Source organism: Temnothorax nylanderi, unplaced genomic scaffold (genome assembly GCF_030848795.1).
Source record: "Temnothorax nylanderi isolate EJ_2023f unplaced genomic scaffold, tnyl_v1.0 TNYL_tig0010_pilon, whole genome shotgun sequence".
NCBI lineage: Eukaryota > Metazoa > Arthropoda > Insecta > Hymenoptera > Formicidae > Temnothorax > Temnothorax nylanderi.
This window is the reverse complement of record NW_027249072.1, coordinates 552869-575517: the sequence shown is the minus strand read 5'-3', so window position 1 is coordinate 575517 and position 22649 is coordinate 552869. Positions and strand designations below refer to the sequence as shown.

Below are 22649 nucleotides of genomic sequence, written 5' to 3'. Positions count from 1 at the left end.
ATATTCTTTAGATTCCTGTTGGCCTTTTTATTCCTCATCAATGTTTCATTATAAGTTATAATACATAATACATGAAAGAATGTTATGTTTATTATCAATTAACATTAGCAAACATTTTTTTATCTTTCGCAAAATAACATGCACGCAAGTGCTCAATTATATCATACATGCTCAATTATGTCAAATTACAATATTTACTTACAATTATGTAAAAAAGATGGTAGCTTTTAATGTATAAAAACGTAGCTCTTAATGTACTCATCATTTATATTCATCATTCTAGAATGCACAGATCTAGTTTCCATTTCAGAATGATGAATTATATATTAAGAGAACGACGTTTTAAATAAAAAAAATACTGTTCATCGAAATTGTGCCGAGTCCAACGACTCGACAACTGTCTTAAGTAATTTCCCCATTAATGGTAAGAACTGCACGCTGCTGACATTCGTTTTGAAAACGCCAGTAGTGAGAACACTGTCATCGAGTCTTTTCTCTTGTGTTTCAGTTTGGTTCATCTCCATCGAAGAGATTTCGTGGTCGGGTGAGCACACCGGTGCTTTGTCAATAGTACTATCCTTCTGGAGTCTCGCTGGTAAATTCGTTTGCGTCGGATCACTCGTATCCTGAATCGTCCTAGAACTTCTTGTATCTGCGTCTATCAGGGAACCCTTCACCTGCCAGATATCGGGAGTACCGCGGTGTTCGAGAAAATCGAAGAAGACTCCTAGCTCGGTAGCGGTCTCCCGTGCTATAAGCTGACGATCTCGCAAAGTAAGCCTGGGACTTTTCACTCCTTCCAGAGCCTGTGACAGTATCAGGATAAGATTGATTTCTAATGCCAATCGTGTATTGTTCTCATCCATAGACTCAAACCATGGATCGCTAAATCTGTGATTTCTTGCTATGATTGGGCTACTGTTACCCGGAGCGCCGGGAGCCCCACTACCGCTACTCTTCGTGACGTGTCTACCGGTTGCCAAAGCGGTTGCTCTCGAAAGAATGGTATTTTCACATATCAATGGATCGTAGGGTCGACGCAAGAGTCTAGGACTGCTAAGTAATGACACGGTGACATCTAGACCACTGACGTATCCTAGGAATTCTCCGCCAATGTTGGATGACGTTCTGGAGGTTGAAGCGGAGGCTGCGTGAATGATTCGTCGTAAATCCTTACTCGTATGCATACGCCGGAGATTTTCTGGCGCGGCGCGTTCCCATTCCTTCTTCGCAGAATCCGTTTTATCTTCACGTCCAGATTGCGGCGTTGAAGATGCGGGTAACGAAACAGCAACGGGTTGCGAGCGAGAGTGAAGAGCCTGGGTAAACAGTTGCGTCGAGCTGATGATCGTGCCATAAGTGAGTTGTGGCCCGGAGCTCATGCTCATTTGCGGAGGCCCAAAGTTCATTTCGGCCATCGGCGTATACCAGTAATCCTGAGTATATATCGTATCTACCAGGGTATTCAATTTTGGCGAGAAGTGGACGAAGCTTAGTGCGCAGGTCGTGTTTATGACGATCAGTTTGTTCACCAGTAGTTTCAATTCGCCGCTAGGCAACCGATTATCGCAGGACTCGAGCTCTTCGGCACTCTCCACACTGATACCATCAATGATGAATTTGAGTATTCGCGGCCTCAGCAACAGGTTTACCGTACTGTCGTACGCCAGATACATGCACTTGATAAGAGTTTCGCGAACGCTTGGTTGAATTGAATTCCAAACGTATGTTTGCGTGGCTATAGCATGTATAAGAGCGACCAGTGATTGTATAAGATCAGCGGCCAGTAGATCGGCAGTGTGCCTCAATAACGTGGATACCACCATTAATTGGTGCTCGTGAGAATTTAAGAAAACAACTATATGATTAACAAACATCATGTGCGTCTCGCTGCTGACCAGACCTATCAGAAATTCCAAGCCTAGGGTGTACAACGGCCACCAATCCTGGCAACGCCATTGACCATTCGCCGAATCATCGTACAGCGAGTCGAGCATACTGTTGGAGATGTCTGTTGGTGGAATCAAGTTGAACCAGAGTTTCGCGACGTCATTGTCGTTGATAGGATATGAACAGTATGGCGAACGTGATATAACACCCAACAAGCTTAGTGCCGCTGCGCTGAACTTGAAATATGGGTATTTTTGAAGTGTACATCCGACGCATACCATTAGTTCAGGTATCATCTGACGAAGTTGCACACAACTGGCTCTTAGACGATGCTTGAAATTGGCATTTCGTTCGACGTATGATCGTAACAATTGCGTCACCATGCTGATAGCTAACGTCGCTGGTAGACTTTCTCGTATACCGCGGAGTGTCTCTGCGCTGTGACAATCAGCCTTCTTTTGCGTACCTTTTTCATCAGTCTTGAGCTCGACAGAGAATCGCTGTTTTCGGTGTTCCAATTGAAGAGCAGCTTCCTTCAATTCCTCTAGTTCACAAATAGCAATCGTGCAAGAGTGCGCTAAAAGATATTCCAGGGTTGCCGAATCCTCGGCTAAAGTACTTTTGACCAGTTGCACGCATCCAAGCAGCAACGAGATCATTGTCTGTCGTAGGGCTTTTCCAAAGCCGCGATAAGTCTGCGCTATTTCTTGCGTGAGTTGCGACAATCTGGTTTTAAAAATCCTCGAGTCACCGACGCACATCTGTTTCCACGAAGTGATGCACCTCAGGGATAAGGAAGCCAGCAACATCGGAATCTTGCCACTGCTAGAATCATTGGGTTCCTTCACTCGCTCCAATAGAGAATCCAAGGCCAACTGAGTTAAAAGATGCGCTTGTGTTACGTTAATTGGGTAATTTTTCGCCGTTCGATCGTCAGTGAGCATAACGATAAAGTGATACCAAGACTCTAAATTAATTTCGTACAATGGTTCTATCAGTCTATCTTGCTTTGTACGCGGTTCTTTATTCTCGCCATCGCCATTTGCAGGAACATCCAGAACATACATAGCTAATTTTTTCCAATGATCCTTAGACTTGTCCAACAGCTCCTTTAGACTTTTCGAGAAATTATTCTCTAACAATGGGCTTTTGTACAATTCTAATGTAATTACATCTAGCAATTGAGAATAACCCTTTGCATCCGCCACTAAAGTTTTAAAAAGCGGCGCGAATAGGTGGCTCCAGAACTTGTCTCGTTTCCGGAAAAAATTGACAAGAATCTCATTTCTGTGATACCACATGGCGCGCAATACCGTCATCGTGCTGTCGTACAATTTATCACACACAATGTCGTCTTCCTTGTACATTCGTTCTAAATATGAGTCCAAGAATTGACTGCAACCCTCAGTAAGAAATTCATCGGCTGAACGTGGAAAGATCCTCTTGCGTTCTGCTTGATGCATGATGTTGAAGAGAGCTTCCGTTAAGCCAGGTTGTTTCTCCAGACACACGGCAACCAATTCCAAGATAGCGACTTTGACCTCAATCGCGCACGTCGGCAGAGTTAATCGAAATGCGAAGGTTTCTCGTATAGATGTTCCATCCATTCCCATGCAAACGAGCAAAGACATGGAGAATTCCTCCGCGAATTTTTTTAATAATCTTACAGCCATTTTTTGCAACGAAGGGCTAAACCAAACATACAGGTAATTAACAATGGTTGGTACTATAAGAAGTCCATTGGGTACTCTCGGAGAGGAATACAAAGCAATTTCAAGGGGCGACCTGTCGCTCAATTCTAGATTTAGAGATTTTCTAAACATTAACAGCCGATTGACTATCGACAGAGCTAGTTCTACACTCTTGATAGTCTTGAATCCTTTTCCATTGATCCAATTTGTCTCCGTGATCATTTTATTGTGCAATGTACGCTCGCCCGTCCGAAGTAATTTTAGCAGCGCATGACGCGGTTCTAAGTAGAGCAAACTGTATACTACGACAAGTTGCAACTCGTTGCGAATATCGTTTTTAGGTAAAGTTGAGTCCAGAGCTCGATGGATGCAAAACATACTCTTCAGCCACAAGTCGATTCTTTCTGCGTTTGATTCAAAATACCAGGAGTCCAGCTTAGGTAATACAGCTTGTAGCAGAAATACCATGCCTGGTATTTCAATGGTGTACATGGCTTCTCTACTATGCTTGGCAATTAGATAATTGTACAATGTGTCTAGAAACGCGCGTAGAATGGGATACGTATGTTCGATGGTTTCTATACCTGAGAGCCACGACGCGATAAGGCCACTATCAAAGGAAATCGCTTCCGCAAAGTCTAACGGCTTTTGATACCAATTATTAAATTTTGGATAAATACCAGATCGCATTCGCGAGAGAATGTCTTCGGGATATCTCAAAACCAATTTTGATGAAATGCTGATGCAGACGGCAACGATTCTGTACAAGTTCGGTGGCAGTGTTGGATATGAGAACCGATTAATAATTTCGAAACTTAATTCTGTGGGAATAACCATGCTCGATGGTATATCAATATTTTTAGCCAATAACGCTTCGACCAATTTCAGACCTTGACAAACATTTTCTGGTAAATCAGTCTTCACCGCGCTGATATTTGCAATTCCGCCACTCGCTTGAGAAAATAATTGTTCTATTTTATGATGCAAAGCATTCCAATAACTTGCCTCTGTACGAAACAAAACTACTTCCTTCTCGTTGGACAACACGGTAATGTTCTCGCGTACGCAGTTGTTTGTTATAGTAAACGAGTTCTTTTGAATTATACAATCTGCTTCGTATGGCCGTAACGGCTTACTATGATCTCTTCGACGAGGAACTTCTATAGTCACTGTTTGTAGATTATCCAACTCCGACGCGATCTAAATAAAGAATAATTGATTTTATGTAACACATAATAAATATTAAATATTTAACAAATTCGATATAAATATATATATATAAAATTCATATGTTACCTTTTTGGCACTCGTAATTGTTGTGGATGCCAGACCAATAGCTATATTGGTTAACGGTTCGAATTTGTAAGGATATAATTCTTTGGCAACTTTGTAAATCGACCGTATGCTATCACATGGTTCATCCCAGAATCTAGCTGCGCATTCTGGAAACTTGACTATGGTAGCCAAGGCATCAAAAATACCATTTAAAGCACTTAATCGATCTTCATCGACAAAGACACACACTAAAGAGAGGAGATTATAAACGCTGCTTCGCACAACTTCGGCATAATGGGTCTCTTCTTGAAACATTTCGCAATTTATCATATCTTGCAGATACTGGAATACGTCAAGTTGTATGGCTTTGATGCCAAATGGTCTGAAACGATTCAACATGTCTAAGTTGTCCGGATCAATCGAATAATTTGCTAGCATCCATGACAGAAGTAACGGTCCATCTTGTGGTGAACTTTCACGAACACATTTGTGCTCAAAGATCTCTTGCATATTGCTTCTGACACCGTTTATCCAGTCTTCTATGCCAGTACTAAAAAAGAGACACAATGACATAATTAAACGCGTGTACAAATGAAATTATTACAATACAAATTTTAATTATGCAAAGTAACTGTATAAACTTACTGCTTATCTATATCCAGTGTTACAAGTAATAATGCTATTTGACTGTACTGTATTTCTTCAACCTTTTTAGTGACAGCTTCCTTGTCTTCATGGCTTTTTGTACTGACTAATCGTCTAGGTTCACCCTAAAAAATGTTCGCTATTTGAGCAAAATTTCCAACTAAGTTCTTAGAATATAAAAGACTTTTAAGTATGAATCTTACCCCAATACTACCATAAAACTTGGCAAATTCGTAACTAGGAATATGTATATCATGTACAATCACAGTCAATATATGAAGCAGCTCGCGCATTTCAATTAAAGTACTATTATATAATCGATGTAAATGATCTTCTGTGCAGAACTGCGACCGTGTAGGAGGATTCACAAACTTCAACGCTTCTATTTGTTTTCGTATAGATTCAAGTAAGTTTCCCATCAGAATCTCATTAAAAAAGTTTACAAATTCTTTGTGATGAGGATGTCTTTCGTTATCTTTATACTCAATCATAAGTTTAAGGCATTTTATCAAGGTCACTCTCTCGGAGTAATAAAAATTCCAAATATCATCGATTAATGCTCTTATAGACGTAAGATCAGAGAGCTGCGACGCAAAGGTCTCTGCGCAATTTCTGTATTCGTAGGACACAAAATTACACACTAGATCCCAGGTAATTGTGGCATCCAAATTCTTGCAAAAATTAAAAACATTATACAGATGTTAATATTAAGTTGCAATAAATATCTTATAAAACAATTTGCAAATGTAAAACAATATACTTACAAGGAGTGGAGCAAGTTTACTAATCAAATCGTACATTTGCTGTAGAGGGGGTGGATCTCTTTTAGAAATGCTTTGCAATGATACATCTGTATACGGCTTAAAAAACTGAAGCCCTTCTTTAAGTAAGACAGTGGCATTCTTTATTTCTTCTTCGACAGTTTCTTTAGCGCAACAACATGTCGTACCAGATATGATAGACCACAAATCCTTGCTGCAACTGTAAATTATTATTACTTAATTATTATTTCTTTTATATAGTCCCAATAGGCAGATCAATAAGACCATTTACGATCGTGCAAGAAAAACGATATTAGCAAAATATTGATATAAAATTGATAGACATTTTTATTCCTTCCAAAATAAGATATCCCATTTCGATCAAATAAAAACATGTGAGATATAAAAATAATATACATATGTGTATACTTACGGCAAGTTGCCCATTGGAGCTACTTCCATAGTGAAAGTTTTATCACCGTATTCGTGTCAAAAAATTCCTACTCTTTGCACAAGCGAACAAATAAAGTTACGTATGGTTGTAAGAAAATATTTCTTATTTTACAATCTTAATTGCTTCAACGCACATAAACATTACGGTGTCTTACATAACCTCAATTCTGATGTTGGCGGGCGATATTCACCGCGGCACCGCGTTAAACACATGTAAACACATGTGACTGTGAGCGGTGCCGTTTTATTTTGCACATGCGCGTTGAAAACAATTCGAGGAAGTAATAAAATACGAAAGTTGAGGGATGTTCTAAGCACTCTGCGTTTATATGTTTCTAAAATGGACCGAAAATGAATAAAATGTGTTTTTTTTTCTAATTTACGAAAAGGTCTAGTCCGTTTTTTTCTAATTATTTAAATTTATATTAAAGTTGCTTATTTATAGAATGACTTTAACCGAAATGCCGTATGTGTGGAAAAAAAACGGCATTGCTACAACATCGTGTCGCTTTGTTTCACGTATCAACGTATGCACGAAAAAAGCGAACTAGCAAAACTGCTTGCGACAGTCGCTTTAATAAAATGTTCTCCTGTATGGCGTTAATTAGTTAATTAGAAAGCTTGCTATATTTTGCAATTTTTCATATGATATACCGACTGAGAATCGATCTTTGGAGCAATATGAATCAGGCAAGAACGAAATAACGCGATACTTCGCGCAAAGATGTCGCCACCAAACAGATCTTCCACACTGCAAGTTTTTCCGAAATTTGAATTCAGTCCATTCGCGCCGCAACAGAAGGTAGTGAAAGTCGTATCCGTGATGATCGTGATCGTGAGCTGATTAATTGATCTATTTGTCTAACGAGGTAAGTCCAGTTTTGTCATCCGCAATTGCGTTATCTATTACTCGAGTAATTTACTTGTACTCGACCAATTCCGGTCTACCGTTAACACGACGAGCGAGTGTAATCGGTATGAGGCATAAATATTCATAAATATTCGGGAGCGTTTCGCGTTTTTGACCTCGCCATGTTGTCTCGGAGCTCTCGGAGTAAATTGCGAAAATTGTCGACGAAATGCGCTAAAACTATACGATTCTGCGATATTAATCGTCCCGTGGAATAATGAGCGATACTGGAAATTACGATTAATTATGCATTATTAACGTTGTTTAAATAGCGAACTGTCCATGCTTGATATATCCGCGAACATCACGTATATATCGCTTAATTCGAGCGAAGTGGTATGATGGCTCGAAGGAGCTTTGCATTACGGGCGGAGGAAGTTACTCGGGGGATAAGAATAAAGATTTGAAGGATATTACGAGCGAATTAGCCTTTATCTTGATAGAGCACTTTTTCTTCCGCGGCGTTGTGCTTCCTCCGCCATTAATATTCTTCAAGATACGCGGGAATGGAACTCGGCAGTGGAGAAACATGCTGTATATATCATTTCGGGCAACACGAAACTTCGTGAGAGCGATTATTCTTGCCTGCTTGAGAATTCCGTTTTGCATTACCTACTTCACGAAATAACATGACGTTCGAGTGACTGAGCGGCAACGTATATTTTTTTACGAATCGCTGCATTTTCTATTACTTATACATATATATCATATTATACATATATCTATATAACATTGTATATTATATTGTATATCGTTAAAAAAACCTCTTGGATTATCGGTTAAGATACGCTATCAAAGCGACGAAATTACAGATATTTTTTCACGCTTTCAAAATCAGTTCAAATTAGAAGGAAATTGCTTCTTTTGCGTAATTCGCTGGTAAGATTAATAGTCGTGGAGCGTCCTACTTCTTGGCATTATATTTTAACGATAAACACTCCGGCCATCTTGAAATTAGTTTTCTCTCCGCTGGAGAGTTAACGAACCCGGATATTAGATTCAGGAATAAATTTCACAATGAAATTCGCGCGGATCAAATAAATAGCGATTGAGGGTACACTCGATATCGCTAATTAGCGGTCGGAATTTTGTTTCGTGTCACGCGCTCGATACGGTCCGTACGGTTATTTTGAAGATGGTCTCTCGATGATCAATAGTCACTCTATCTTGCAGGCATTAAGGAATAAGGAGCGAGTTACGGCGCATAACACGTGCCGGAGAAAAATCGTTCGCGAGAGCGCCAGGTGAAGAGGGCGAACGCTACTGCTACCGAGCTCAGTCGCGGACATTTATCACACTTAGGATCCGCGACTCGGCCAGAAGAACGTTGACGGCCGGTCTTGTCCACGGGATATTGCCACGGAGTGATGCTGGGTGACGCTTAATGTAAGTACACCGAGTTTTGCTTCCTCCTTTTCTTGGGTGACAATCGCTGGTTTACGTGTAATGTTCACGTAATGGCTGCTAACAATATACATATGTAATTGTATTATTCTTATTGTTATTGTTGTTATTTATACCATTGCAGTGCATTATCGTAATAATGTAAATGTTTATATGTATATATATTTTACTTCAGACAGTTTTCAACTTATATAATCAGTGCACGTTGAACAAATTGTATACAACAAATATTGTAGTAGACTGCAATTTTCAGATTTACAACTTTGATGCTCTATTATTTAAATTGTTATGACATGTGATTCTTGGCAATAAAACGTACATGCATCGTTAAAAAAACTATTAATATTTATATAAAGCGGTTGGTGATTTCGCGATTGCTATTAGTTATCGCGCTATTGTTGCACTGTTCCGAGTTAATATAACGGACGATATCGGGTATAGCGTAACGGCAAATAAATCTCCGCGCAGCGTTGCGTTAATTAACTCTTTACAGCGCCGTCAATTAAAAATCATAAACTGAATACGCGAATTGGCGAACGGGGGAGAGTTCACCCGCGGGTAAGAGGCGGCAGTGGTCGCGTGTCAGGGCGCCGACGCGGGTCGCGCGTCGCGACGCCGGGCGCCGGGCGCCCGCGCCGCTTCGGAGGACGGAGGACGGAGACGCTGTTCGTCGCCGCGGCCAGTGCACGTTCGTCTTGAACGCGGAACGCTTCGCGCACTCTTATTCGTAGCTTTCCCTGCCGAGTGATTCGATTCCCTCTTATCGGGCGATACCGTGTGCACGATGTCGGCACGACGTGCGTGACGAGGGAGGGAAGCGAGGCAGAAGATCGCGTCGCGATTACTATGCAAGCCGTCGAAGCGAAAGTTTCCGCAGATCGATCGAACGCTTCGGTCCTTCCGCTCTTCGATGCCGGCGATAACTTTTATCCTTTTTCCTTTCCCTTGACATCGCTCGGTTAAATTACACGCCAACGTGCCCCGATCGTCCCGATCTTGTGCCGTTTTTAACCGCATATATTGGACACAAATTCGCTCCAACTAACGACTCGTCGGGTAACCGACAATATGTTGGTTGTACGAGCGTTCGATCTATAATGCAATTCTGTAACAGGTGATACGCTGTCTCTTTATAAGTGCAGTAGATCTTGTTCGCGACTCGTGTTTACGTGTCAGCGATTTGACGCGAGTCTGCTCCATGCGCGACGAACGAGCGGATGTTACTCTGACGATTCGGATTCGATTCTCGAAAGTGCTCAAAGGAATTTTTGACCGGGGTCTAACGGGACAACGAATTTCTTTTGACGTATAGCTTTATGATATCTCCATCCCTCGCACTTGTTGCTAATTCACTTTCTTGAATCCTTAATCGGAAGGGAAGATTTTCTGATGTCTTTTCTTTTATAGTCGACATTTTGTCGAGAGACACGCGAGAGGTTTGCGTTCTCTGTGCGCATTTATGTAATTTAGGCTGAAAGTGTCAATATTTTCAAGCTTTTATCACAGTGATGCTACCACAACGCGGCTGTACACGGCAATGCGGATATTCGGCGCCTCTCCGAGCTAGGATGCATGTGCCTGTGTAATTTGAATCCGCCGCAAGTTCGGTTGTCGGTGCTCGACAACCTTTTGATGGGTCTCACTTAATAGTGTGCTTTCACGGTGTGCAATCGCGAATAAACTATTCTCTGTTCAGGATTGATATATGCAGTTTCTATTACAGTATGCAGTCCTTGAGCGAACTATTCTCTGTCCAGAAATTGGTATAGATCGGATCGTTTCCGTCATTTTCGTCATCGAAAATAGTCTGATGCAGTTGTGTATCTTTTGAAATATAAGAGTAATTTTATTTCCTATATCGAAGTTGCGCCATGTATAATCAAGAATATCTGCAATAATTTGTCCGAATATGTAATGTATTTTTTACTGGATATTAATGTCATTAATGTATCTGAGTTGAAAACGATTCTTTATTAATACCAGATATACTTATTTCCATACATTTCATTCATATAAGATTCAACAAAGTTCTTGTCAAGCTGTGAGAAGGAAAAATTATCTGGGAAATATCCGATTTTATTAGTATTTAGGGCAGAAACCCTGTCCAGATTTTAACAATTAGGAGATTTAATTATTTAATTTTTATTTACTTTACACTTTTGAAGCGAACGCATGTGTGTATTCGAATGTTTTATTTTTCCTTCGATTCAGTTTCCAAACGTTATCGTAAAATGTTTGTCTTTGAAACAAGAGATATGCAATTCCGAATAAATATCCTTTGTCTAATGTGATACTGTTAAGCAATTTGCTGCAAAATTCCCGATACCTCAAAAATTTCCTCAAAAATGTTTTATTATTTCTATCTCTCGTTTACAATTAATCTTCCTAGAATCCTGAATCCTTATCATTAGCGGAGATTTTCGGCGAGATATCGGTATTATCGTAATACCACGTATGCGAAATATCACGTTATTCTTTTCATCTGGACGTCATTTTGCTCGATAAAATGGGTGAACGCGGTATTCCAGAGAACTGTGAGCGGTAAAATGTAGATCGACGCATTTTTCTTTACGTTCCCCGGACATTATTCAGCAGGCATCACATCTCGTGACTGCTCTTCTCTCCTGATGAACAACTCTTTATCATATATATATATATATATACAGAGAGAGAAAGAAAGAGGACCCGTGATCGTGCGCGTGTGACAAATCGCGAGGATCGAACGCGTCGTGCCGTGAAACGTTTCGGGATGAACTAAGCGCAATGGACATCCTCGTGTTCGTTTCGTAATTGGTGTCGGGGAGATACAAGATAGGAGAATAGAGAGGACATCAGGAGAATCGACGACGGGGCGGCCGTCGAGATCGAGAGGGACGAGAGCAAAATGAGGGCCCCGTTGCTCCTCTTAGGCGGGATTGTTGTACTGTCGCTCGCGGTGGCGAGGGCTCTCTCGTGTGTGTGCTCGCCGCTGGAGTGCGACGTTCTCACCAACGAGGACTGTCCCGGAGGCCTCACCTGGGACCCCTGCAGGTAGGCGACGCGCGACGTTTACCCTTACCGCGCTCAGAGAGATCTCCAAAGCGGCGGAGCTTTGCCTCGATACCGGAATACCAACGAGTTGGAATGTGGCTGTTTGCGCATTTCCTATCCCCTCGGTTAGGAAGACTTTACTCTCGAGATATCAGGTTTATTATTTTTACTTGATTTTTTTTTCTGTCGGGTGATTGTATACAGAAGGTTCAACTATTCGCAATATACGGAAAAACGGAACGTGGGAAATTTGTGTCATGGAAGGTATTTTAATAAACTTCGATAATAGAAAAGGAGAAAAAAATATGGAGGATTTTATTATGTAAATGCATTATATTCTCGGCACGTCACATACGATATTTGCATACTAATTGCTATTATGTCTTCTCAACTGTAAAGATGCTATACTGCGCAAAAGCATAATTTTCAATTTGAAACTCTCTAGAGTCGGACTCTTTGTGTTCCGTTGTAACAATTGTGTTCTACTACGCGTTGTAATTAGTTCCGAGTACAGCGAGCAATTAAAACGCGCGCTACAATAAGGCCCGCTACCTGCGTCTTTTTTTTCTCCAGGCAGCGAGAAAACGCCGTCCTTTGTCGTTCATCCACCTTTGTTTCCGCTCCTCATACGCGAATTGCGTTTTCGCGTTAGCAACTCATTTGTGGAGAACAGCGAGAATGGTGTTACCTATAAAGGTAATTAAACCGCACGGATCAAGGAAGGCTCGCATGCGCTAAGGATGGCGCAGCCTCGAAATGTTATACGAGAGCGTTTATCATCGACGTGTTCGATATCCATGTGGCCGACACGCGAGATCCATGCCCTTGGGTCTATTTTCACCCACCCACGCACACAGAGCATTGTTACGCCATTGTATGTACATACACACCGGGTATTATACACCATATATATTCGAACGCGCGGAGGTGGGGTATGCACCTGAGTTTTAGGTGCGCGCTCGGCGCGGCGCTTGTATTTTATGGCCCCTACAAACAACCTGATGCAGAACAGGTCTGAGCTAGTAAATATGGGGAACGTTAAGAATAATGTATAATGAAGTTAATAAGTACCTACTATATAAGAGTTTTGAAAAATTCTGCAATTTGAGAAAATAACTTATATTAACATTATACTATTATAATTATCATTGCACGCTAAAGCTTTACTTTGTCGTAATTTACATTTATTCGGTGAATTATATTCGCGTTTGCGACGAAATAATGCTACCATCAATTATTAGTAAAATAAAACCCGCATTATTTAATGCAAGTATAAATAAAATACAACGTATCGCAATATACAATCATTTTGCGTGATAAAACGTGTTGCAAACCACAATCTTGCGTGTATTACTGCCTTTTTGGTATAAGAGCGAATATACAGGTTACACATCCCCTTTAACAAATATTTGCGAGGAAAGTACCAAGATAAATTCCATTTTGCACGAGCGCGTATGAAGCACGATCGATGGCAGGTTCATGTAAGTCTGCGATAACGACGCACTACAAAATCAGATTGATACGCGTGTCAATGCGTGGGTGGTCTAGAGCAAGTATTTATACATATAGGACAAGCGGAAAAAAAACAGTCTGCGACTAACGCGAGAGTTCGCAAGATTAACTCATTTGCTGCGCGAAATAATGTTGAAGGATGCTACGAGAGCAACGCATGTGTGAACTAGATTTTTCTCTTTGTAATAATTGTATACGAGAATGAATATCGTACGTGTGCCGTATATACACACTCGGAGAGATTACATTCTTTTGAATACTTAACTTACGTGTACCAAAGCTTTAACGCTGCAAAGGATTCGTATCGTAAAAGCGATAATATCTTTATACAAAGATATCCACATGTAGGTCAATCTTGATTAGATATCTCTATTAGATATATGCTTGCGAGACAAGTTGGATGACTCACAGCAATTTCAGCCACTTTAGCCAGGTACATTACACAATACGCAATTAGAAAGCCTTTCATCTATTCTATATTCACGAGTAGAGGGCGGATAAGACGGCTTTTCAAACCGCAGCTTTTCTCACAGCTACTCGAAGCGTTAGAAATGTGCGGTTGAGATTGAGATTTCTCCTCTTCCTTTTTTCTTCTGGCTCTTTACGATCGAGAAAGTTACTCGTAAGATGAACAATTTCAACGTAATTGCTTTTCAAGTGCGAGACAAAGATTGATGCTTGCGCGAGAATCGAATAAGAATCGCGCCGGATCGAGAACTGTGGATTGAGATCGAGCTGTGATTTATGCGTTAGATTAAATCTTCGAATAAGAGATGCGAATATGAATTTCGCTGGAGAGAATATAGGTGGATATTCATATCATTGGTAAATCCTTAACGTCTTTATGAAACGTTTTACTCGTATACTTTACGATACTTGGATCGCAAAGACGGATTCTTTACGAAATTCATACAGGATCTCGGTAAATCTTTCTTACGCAATTCAAAAGCTTATCCACAAAGCATTTTGCTTCTCAACCACCTTCCGTACCCTGATCTTATTTCACTCTGCGTATTTCCTTGATATTTCAGCATGTGCACGATAATACAGTCGCGCGCGTCGATACGTACAATATGCTGATTCGAGAACGCCGGAATTGAATTTCAAAGGAAGCGAAGCACACGCGTGCGCAGAAATAGAGAAAGAATTTTTCAGAGTGGTCTTGGACAGTTATACCATCTTTCCCGAAGGACCTTTGCGAATTCAATAGGTGTACCTAACGTTTATTGCGCTGTGGAATTTCTGGAAGTTCTTACGAGAGTCTCGGCGATTTAGAAGGATAGGCGAGAGACCGTTACGACGATGGCGACGACAGCCATTGGAACGTTCGATGCGATACCGAAAGATAGCCGAGTGGTCTCAATGACGACGAGGTAGTTCGAAAAGAGGAAAGTTTTATGCGTCGAATTCTACCTACGGCAAGAGTATCGTTTTATGCAAATTTCCCGAGAGTCGAGACGTATCGACACGGGCAACAGGCATAGTACCGCGGGTCATATCGGTGACATGCTGGTGAATTGTTATTTAAAGACCAGTGTCGGTATTATACGTTATTTTTTTTACGTGCGCCATACGTCCGTAAAAAATGTATACTCTAACATTATTTCATTTGTACGCGATGTCTCAGTACTACGATACGGGAGGAGATACGTATAATTTCACGAATGTAACTACCATACGTACGATAGAGCTGTCCGCGCGTAATGTATTTCGATGAAATTTCTCCTGTTTCTCGTAAACATCCAAACGGTATGACATTAAACATCGGTCTCAAATTGTTTGGAATCTGAATCTCGTACCGTTGTCTCGATTACGACTTCTCCCGGTTCAACGATCGGGTATCGCGAATCAGGTATTCGCAGATCTCGAATGCAACCTCATCGTTTCGTATTGAAAAAAGTCACAGTCACAGATCGTTACATATTGCTGTAGATATTTTCACTCTCCCATCATACAGGAAAAACCGATCGCATTTTTGAACCTAAGTAAATCGAATAATACAATATTTTTCAAATATAACGATTTCTTTTTGATGCATTTTACAAAGTCTATTTTGTGAAGAGCTACATCGTCTCATTGAAGTTATTCCGAGCGTGGTTATTTATTTTTGGTTACATTCGAACAATCCTTGTTTTTTAAATCAGATACTGTGATTGGATTTCAAATTCATGATAAGTAAAAGTGTTTTCGCTTTTCATCTCTTTAATTCGAAAGGAAGAATTTTTTAGTTGTCAAAAAAGCTGACGTATATTTTGTGATATTTCACAGGCTCGCATTTGTTTCCGCGACTATTGTAAAGGTAACTGTGTTTTCTTATCAGCCAATGCGATTGGATTTGAAACTCATGCTCGATAAAAATAGGCAAACATACGGTTACAAATTCTTCCATGGAATAATGATGGTACACAAAAGGAACTCGGATTGAAACTCCATGTTCAGCGGCGTATTGGGAATCTAGGTATCAGAGAATATTTAGCATGCAACGCTATTGTTGGCCATAGCAGTTAGGGCGCATTAGGGCATTAGCAATTGCCAAACGGAATAATTTATATTTCTTTGCCGCGTAAAAATATATATCAGTGCATTAACTATACAGGGTTCATTATTCTCTTTTCAGGATTATTTTGATCATTCTAAAAGTGATTACATATTAATTACAGCAAGTAATGTGAGACATATTTGTGGCGCACTTTTAAACATAACAAAAACGCTATATTTTCTGACATTGTTTAAATCACTTTTAAAGCAAAATGTATAGAAATAGAAAAATATGGATACGTAGAGATAGCTTGAAAATCTAAAATTTAATAATTTTGCAATAATTGTGCAGGTATGATGGCATTAATACAATTACAACATCGCTAATTATTTAAAGTTAACAATGTATGCTTGCATTTCATCGTATATCAATTTTTAGTCTTCGTTATATGTTACCTTCTTCCCTATGAGCTATGTTCTTGCGTTCTTTCTTATAAGAATGTGCAGGACTGAAAGCTATATGTATAGTAGAAGTAGATTGTTTCACGGGAAGCGGCAAGGAACATAGATGGAGGAGAAGACACCCTCGTCTTCACTACCGCTGCTGAGACGGCGTAATAAAATTCCTGGTTGCAGTTGACAATTTTCCGCGAGATTATTTTCCGTGCGGTGCGCCGCAGGCTGCGCCTTAAAATTCCTCCCATTCTTTTTTCCCTCAGAACTTTGTAAGACTATGCTATGTGCTGCTGAGCGTGCCGCGCGCGAAAGTGATATGCACTTGCATAATACGTAGAAGCTTCTCAATTTCTTACATCTTGATTCAAGACAAGTTTCTTCAAAATAAAAATGCAAATGTCATCGCACCTGCACGTGAATTTACACGTCGGATCGTAAATCTCACAATCTTGTAGCAATACGATTCCTTAAAAAGCTAAACGACTCATCGATAATTACAAGTATTGTATAACAATTGTCAATTGTTACAAATATTGATAGTTATAGATATATTTTTCTACACGTTTTCATATGTATACGTATATTCTTATGAAATTTAAAACGCATTTGAAATGTTAAAACGCCAAATATAACACAAATCTGGCGGTATATTACGAGCCAAGTTCGCTATTTTTTTAATGTAAAATGTTGAGATTGTTATAAAAAATTTATTCAAGATCTAGTTCGTTTTCATACATTCACCTATGTTTCAGACATTTTTCGCTAAGCTGTTACTCGAAACTTTTATTTCCTAACAAATATAATAATAAGCTTATACCATTTCGAAACTAATGGCTCACGTCATTATCCTAAGCCGCTTTTAAAAAGAGGCACAGACAACTGTATCCTTTTGTTTTGCGAGTTTAAGAAAGATATAAAGCTGTTATAAAGAGCGCTTTATATCTTTAAAACGTTTGTCAAGTCCCTTTGTCGCCCGCAGGATTTCTTACAAGAAAACAAATGGCCGTACATTCGAATCGAAGTAAACTGGTCGATGGTTAGCTGCGATGCGCATGTAACTGCCGCTTATTCGTTTCGTTTATCCTTTTATATGTTGGCAACAATTTTCCATTATTCGTTTTTCGTCGATAAAAAAAAAGAGAAATAAACTGATCCTCAGTGATTCTGAGGTCAAGCATTCCGAGAGCTGAATATATTTCCGATACACGTTACCAGCGAACAACAATAGCAACGAGAGCTAATAATACCATTCGTTTGTATCACGTAGAAACTAACTTTTCTCGTTTCTGTTCACGTATACAAAATTTGTATATATAGCGGCAAAAATTAATTAAATATCTTCTTTTTACATTATTCTCTCATTCTAATATCTCGAACACTAAAGATGAACGTATGAAACATCGGGTATAGGAATAATTTTATTACCACGCAAAAATGCATGTGACACGTAGGTGGTCTAATTATAACTTTCCGCTCGAGTTATTTTATAAGCTTGAAGTTGCCTGTCGCGCGTAAACTGACTTGATTTGTGTATCGAGCGTGTTCCGACAGCTATAATCCCCCCCCCCCTGTATACATATATAAAATGATTGACCGAGTTTTATGTGTTTGCAGGTGTTGCAAAGTATGTGCGCGTGTGGAAGGCGAGCCTTGCGGCGGCCTCTTCGGTTTTTCGGGAACCTGCGCCGTCGGTCTGCAATGCGTAATCATGAATCTGCTAACTCGCACCCGAGAAATGGACGAGGGCGTTTGCACAAGTGAGTATTCACGAGAGAACTTTTATTTATATAAAGATTTTTGGACAATAGAGAGATTTCTAACATAAATATCAAATATCATTATTTATTTCGGAACGAGTGCATCTCAAATTCTTCACGATACAATTACAATGCCAATAGAAATGCTAATAAAAACATCCTCGATGTGATATCGTCCCTTATTAGTTGCAATTGGATAAACTGGCAGCGAAATATAATATCAATCGCCAGAAATAAATTTTTATTCGAGATTTTTTACTTTTAAATTATTAGTTACACTAAAACAAAAAGCTGACGTTTGCAATTTTTATTTTCATTTTTATTTTCAAAGTTTTTTGTTAAATTTCAAGCAAGTTTTAAATATCAATGCCCGTACGATTTAAAATATTTATTTTTCTAGTGATATAATACATGTGCTAGTTTTATTATAACCCCCAGGACAACGAGGATTACTCGTGTGTATATTTTTCAGCGTGTATGTTCGCGATAAATGTACAGAAATAATATTATGATTGTTTTGTCGCGAGTAGAATGTAATGTCGTCCGCATTTAATAAGCGCAAAATCGACAATAAATCTCTGTGTAAAAGGTTTCTGAGTACGTATGCGTTGATACGATTATATCGCGTATGTTTCATCATCCTTTCGGTTTATACTCTATCGTGATGCTATGCGGTATTCATGAAGATAAATTGGATAGCTCGATACGAGATAAACTACTAATCATGGGTGACGAACGATGATTTTACAGTTACTATTTCACAATTTTAAGCCGTATAATAATAGTACTATGATATACTATAGTGGAAACGATATTAGTGGATACCTTGTTTTATATTTAGTAATATATATTTATATATTGAAATCCGTGATATATTGTCTTGGAGTTTTCTTCCTTCATAATATATGATAGTTATTTTTACTTGGAGCGCGTACGCGCATATCCATTTTATCTTTTCCAATACGCGACAAGGTCAGATAATATAAAACAATCGAGGCCGTTAGCTATATGGAGCGACATAATGATTAAATCAATAGTTATTATCAATTTTCTAAACAATTAGAAAATGCACAATACTTGTTTAATGTAATCGTTATAGTTTCCGCAGCTGATGCTAGTAATATCAATCCAAAGCGAGTTCTAAACTTTGAAATTTCGTGCTGTTAATATTCCGCGGGATGTTTATATAAACCATGCTTATAATTTATATTAAATAGCAGTTGTATGTGAGTAATATTCCGTATGGTGTATTAGACAACATGGTAGATATTTCTATTTTTAAACCTGGACATACTAAAGCACTTTAAATCGATGATGTCGTTTTTATTCGAGCAACTTCTACCGTTTGCTCGAACGAAAAAAATGTTACAGCGGTCGAGGTCACGGAGAAAAAGATCGTGTCGTTGCAGTTTCTGAAACTTGGATAGGGTTCTCCAAATGGAAAAGTTAGTTTAGGCAAAGTCATGTTTGCGTGAATACATTACTTTTCACTTAGAAATTTTCTACTGCACCTTGCATGTGTCAAGTATTGACTCCATTCCCCTATAGGGCCTATCGTATCTATGAGCCAAAATATCCAAAAATACTAGTTTATTGTTGATACAAGCATATTTGAATTTGTGCGACACGCGTGTGAGTCATATAAGATAATTTCAATTTTTCTGGAGATATTAACTTAAAACTACTATAAAATTATAATAAAAATATGTATTATTTTTAACAGTTAGATTACAATATCTTGAAGTTTGCGATTAAATTAAATTTGGTTGTAATTCTTTGTTAAATTTTTTCTCTTTATGATCTTTATTGTTACCTGCAAATAATGAAAAGTTCTACAATAATTTTCCTTTCTGCGTTTACGTCGAACAGAAAAAATCAAAACCACGCGAATAATCTTAATGCAAATCTCATCGTAGTAATATCAAATTGAAATCATTATAATATGTACACATCATCATATTTCTTTCATACAATTTCAAAACTGATGGAATCATGTAGTTCGATTTATGCATTGTTACTAATTATTATAGTGGAAAGAGTGAAAAAATTTAAAAGTAAAAACTATAGTAATTTTTGTTTGTAAAACTTTGCACAATTATTTATTTATACGTGTTCTGAAAGATAGATAAATGATAATCTTGAAATTTTCTGCATACTTCTTAAAAAATTGCTCTTGCTACAATTTTTAAAATTTTTTATATAGAACTCCTGGTTCTCATATTAAATGTGAGCGTAAGCAGAACAATGTTTAACGATTCCTTGATCTGATTTGCGTGTTATCGATAATTACTCTGAAAAAGGATGCTTGCATGCTTTCATTTTCCAATTCATTGAATAATCGAATCACAGCTGCGCATTTTTCAGGCATTCAGTTTCACCGTCAGTCCGCGTATTTCCTCTTTTTCCTCATCTTTTCCATCGGCTCGATGTCCTTTGGCCTCTTTGAAAGTTCTTAACGCTTTGAACATAGAATCGTGTTGGTGAATCTAGAAGTGAACGATCCCGCTCGCGAATCTAATTGAGCGATTTTTGAACTTGTTATAACTCGGATTTTCCAAACTTCCAAGTCAAACGACGATTTTAGAGACTGGAAAAGGAAGTAATTAAGGGCTGCGAAATACTTCTATGAAAAATGTTCTATACTCTCAAAGGCTGAACTTCTCTTCTGTAATAACTTTGTCCTTGTAGAAGAGCTTAATTATTGTAGGAATTGAAATACTAATTGTAAGTGTTCTCACTCGAATTTTACAATTATTTGATTAAATAATTGTGTATATAAATTAGAATAAACAAATCGCGACAATGTCAATCTCTATGCCAGTACATAATTATAATATATGTAGCAATAATAATAATAACAAGTTTAACAAAATATAATAACATTATTATAACAATAACATTAATTATAAAGTTATAAATTGAAATTGATATCGCAAATTTACACAATTATAGCCTGTTTCTGAATAAATTAATATCAATTTTGTTTGTACGTGAGTGCATATGCACGCACGTGTGTATGTTTTAAAAATGTCTAAACGCGTCTAAATTGTTATAATTCTATATTGCGTATCATGACATTCGTGCAACACATTTCTATCCATGCCATTCTGCGACAATTGTGATAATTAGAAACGAGAGGCGACTCAAAAGAGGATACTGATATGTTTACATGAATTTCGGATTTTATTAACAGGCTCGGCAGCGCGAGCGATCGCGTCGAATATGCCGTTGCCCGATGGCGACGCCGACGTGCCAATTCGGTTGCTCGCAACAATCATACGAATTTTCGTTCCATCAGAATCACATCGGCGATCCTTTAAACCGGCGGGCGACGGAAATACGAAATCGTCAATATTTGACCTGCATTAACAACGAGCGGGCGGCATATCACTTTTGCGTAATGCGCTTTGCGATACCGCGTTGCGCGTGTCCGACTCGATTCGCGCACGCGACACGCATCCAGCCGGAATCCGGAATACGGCAACGTACCTAGATTTAGCCAACGTGGAAACAGGAATGACTGTTTAACGGGGGATTTGACTTGGAAATGTTCACGGCTCGTCTAGATTCCCAAAATTGTTACGCCGCGTTTGCGTTTTAAACGCGTTTTTCCGTCAAATGATGAAGCTTTTGTTCTGCTATCCGTGGAGACGGACGCGAAATAATTTGTTTTGCGGCGTTTACACTTCAATGACGGACCAGACACACGAAAATGGATGCACTTGTTTCGAGAGTGATATATACCTGACATTTATTATACTTCACGTTCAGTATTTGCATCGAGTGCTACAATATATGTCGCAACAAATTAATTATATTTGTTTAATGCCTCCGCTTTGACGTAGCATTGTTATTTGGACGGCTGCCACGTAAAAGGTATCGAAACGTCATTTCAATTTTAATAATTTTGTGTCGGATACATTTTGAGAGAAGCTTCGCGTCATGATTCTGTCGAGCTTATAAAACCTTGGTGATATTATCATAATTATTTTGAATATATAGAGACAAAATGCATTTTATCCATTATAAGATACATTTATTCTGAAAATAATGGACACGATATATTTATTTATATCAATATTTAAATTTATTTGCTACTGCTTCGTTAAGCGAATTTCGGAAATAATATAAGGCATAAGTTCTGACATTCACTTCCATTATATGGTTGATGCGTAATACCGCGGATGATGTCTCTGTAATACCTGATGGCTGTTCACACAGAATCAGTATTGTAAAATTAGTTGCTGTTCTCTTGTTCTCAAAGCAGAGAAACTATCTCTGTTTCATGTGCAGAAAGGCAGTGTAAAGGGTCGCGCTAGTCGCGGAACTCAAACTCGAAACTGTCTTCAACTCGACACTTCCGGTGAACTTTGACACCGGCATTTTG

At 38.8% G+C, this 22649-nt stretch overlaps 2 protein-coding genes across 8 annotated transcripts in view; one reads left to right on the top strand and one right to left on the bottom strand.

Annotated features, from left to right (window-relative positions):
• Positions 1–3: 3 nt before the first annotated feature.
• Positions 4–7183, bottom strand: Nup188 (nuclear pore complex protein Nup188). The gene is made up of 6 exons (XM_071726649.1): positions 6696–7183; positions 6266–6482; positions 5705–6172; positions 5502–5626; positions 4878–5406; positions 4–4781 (listed from the first exon to the last, which is right to left on the bottom strand). Exons 1-6 carry the CDS (start codon positions 6722–6724, stop codon positions 363–365), a joined length of 5787 nt encoding a protein of 1928 aa, XP_071582750.1. The 5' UTR covers positions 6725–7183; the 3' UTR covers positions 4–362.
• A 2521-nt stretch (positions 7184–9704) lies between these two features.
• Cmpy (crimpy) overlaps positions 9705–22649 on the top strand; it is a 251726-nt gene continuing 238781 nt past the window's right edge. The window contains exons 1-4 of one of the 7 annotated variants that reach the window (XM_071726641.1): positions 9705–10143; positions 10753–10940; positions 11419–12059; positions 18120–18262. In XM_071726641.1, coding sequence (XP_071582742.1) covers positions 11914–12059; positions 18120–18262 — 289 coding nt within the window. In that variant the 5' untranslated portion in view covers positions 9705–10143; positions 10753–10940; positions 11419–11913. Of the gene's footprint in view, positions 10941–11418; positions 12060–18119; positions 18263–22649 lie in introns of all 7 variants that reach the window. The other 6 variants (XM_071726644.1, XM_071726643.1, XM_071726642.1 and 3 more) reach the window with 6 other exon arrangements.